We start from the raw sequence: 1,775 nt of genomic DNA on the forward strand, positions 1-1,775 counted from the left end.
GACAGATGTTTTCGACTGGATCAAGGAAACGTCGGCGACTCTTTGTGATGGGACTCGTCCTATTGCTACTGTAGGTATCCTAAAGGGAGTCGCATTATAGTATTCACTGAGACTAAAAAGGGCGCAGATGCTTTGACGAGGGAGATGAGGTGAACCGGGATAGGCTTGGCCCTCGTGAGCTCTTTGTAGGTACAACAACTTCAACGCAGCGTCTATTCATGGCGATAAGGAACAACGTGAGAGGGATAGGATACTGAACGACTTCAAGACTGGTGAGTCGCCTTTCCCAAGGTTGTTGTTCACGAGTGTCATCTCTTTTAGGTCGCTGTAATGTATTGGTGGCGACCGATGTTGCTCAGCGTGGACTTGATATTAAGAACGTTGAGTGGGTGGTCAACTACGACATGCCTAAGTGAGTCTCCATACAGTTGGTCATATCATCTCTGAGTTGGTTAAGGACCATCGAAGACTATGTCCATCGGATCGGCCGTACAGGAAGGGCCGGCGCTGTAGGCAATTCACTCACATTCATAACTAACGACACTCACACCCCTGATAGAGTGAGGATGGCTAAGGACATCGTCAAATGCATGGAAGACGTCAAACAGGTGACCATGCGGATCTTTACCATCTGGGCCCATCCTCGTTCCATCCCAGACACCCCCACAATCGCTGTATGACATGGCGTCCATACGTATTGCATCAGTCAGGGGCTCCGGTGGTGGGAGTTTCCGGGGAGGCTTCCGTGGTGGCCGAAGATGAGACTATTGATGGTGTTGTGGGTAAACTTTTCTGTCGGTTTCAGAGACATTTTCATCGTTTCCGTCTTTCACTGTTTTCACTGTTGCTAATCAAACCATAGGCGAATCGTAATCATGCAAAACCGTTTCATGAAGATTTTGCCACAGTGGGCCTTGGGTTGTCAGTAGCGGGACTGTTACAGTGATTCGATGACCCTCTGGCCACGATAAATCTGTATAACTCGTCAAACCCCACGGATATAGCGCACTTAGCAATGCTAAGTTAGCATATCTATAAATTGACGAGCTGAGACTAACGAGCTCGCCTCAATAGCGCGGTTCGAATCCTAGGCTGGTGGAGTTGCTCGGTCGGTCAATTGAGATGCTTAGCCTCAGTGGACAAGGCGGAACGATGGGCGGGAGCTCAAGGTTCCCAGGTGGAGCGACGAGAGGGCCTGCCTAGAATTGGCTTCCCAATTGGCTGTATCAATTTTCAAATGTCCACTTTGAAGGCAACACAACCATTCTGTATATGTCTAGTCAAGGAAACTGAGGGATGTTCAACTCAGCAACTTCAGGCAGCACCGTGCGCATAAACGTGTCCATACTATTCAGCTGTTGGATAGCTCGCACCGTCTGTAGCATACGTGGGGCGTAAAACAGCTTCGGGTTCAAGTCGACAGCTCTGCAGCACACCACATCAAAATCAATCGAGCGACTTCCACGTACCTCTGCAAAAGATCCTCCGCCTCCTGGTTGCGCATCCGCGATAGATCATCCCATGCCTCACACATGATGATCCCACCGAGGTTCGCCAGAGCATAGCTATTCATGGGGTCCAGCTCAACAGCTAAACGCAGGAGTCGTTCTTCCTCAGACTGCGACCGTGCGAAAAGAGCAAGCCCATTGACCGCATACGAATTCTTCGGATTGGCGGCCTAAAACCAACTCACGCGATAGACCTTCAGCAACTTTCTCACGTGGGCTTCCTCATACAGGGCCCTTGGCTCTCTGCCTATCTCGAGTAGCGTACAT

At 50.1% G+C, this 1,775-nt stretch overlaps 2 protein-coding genes across 2 annotated transcripts; one reads left to right on the forward strand and one right to left on the reverse strand.

Moving 5' to 3' along the window:
- Nucleotides 1-74: 74 nt before the first annotated feature.
- Pmar_PMAR004400 (helicase, putative) lies at nucleotides 75-762 on the forward strand (the record flags this gene model as incomplete). The annotated part of the gene is made up of 5 exons (XM_002782772.1): nucleotides 75-149; nucleotides 190-272; nucleotides 322-412; nucleotides 458-608; nucleotides 658-762. Coding segments are annotated over 5 exons (505 nt in total), but the record flags the coding sequence as incomplete, so codon positions are not given.
- A 707-nt stretch (nucleotides 763-1,469) lies between these two features.
- On the reverse strand, nucleotides 1,470-1,678 carry Pmar_PMAR004401 (hypothetical protein; the record flags this gene model as incomplete). The annotated part of the gene is made up of 1 exon (XM_002782773.1): nucleotides 1,470-1,678. A coding segment is annotated over one exon (209 nt), but the record flags the coding sequence as incomplete, so codon positions are not given.
- Nucleotides 1,679-1,775: the final 97 nt, after the last annotated feature.

Source organism: Perkinsus marinus, assembly GCF_000006405.1.
Source record: "Perkinsus marinus ATCC 50983 genomic scaffold scf_1104296938284, whole genome shotgun sequence".
In the NCBI taxonomy this organism is placed as follows: Eukaryota; Perkinsozoa; order Perkinsida; family Perkinsidae; genus Perkinsus; species Perkinsus marinus.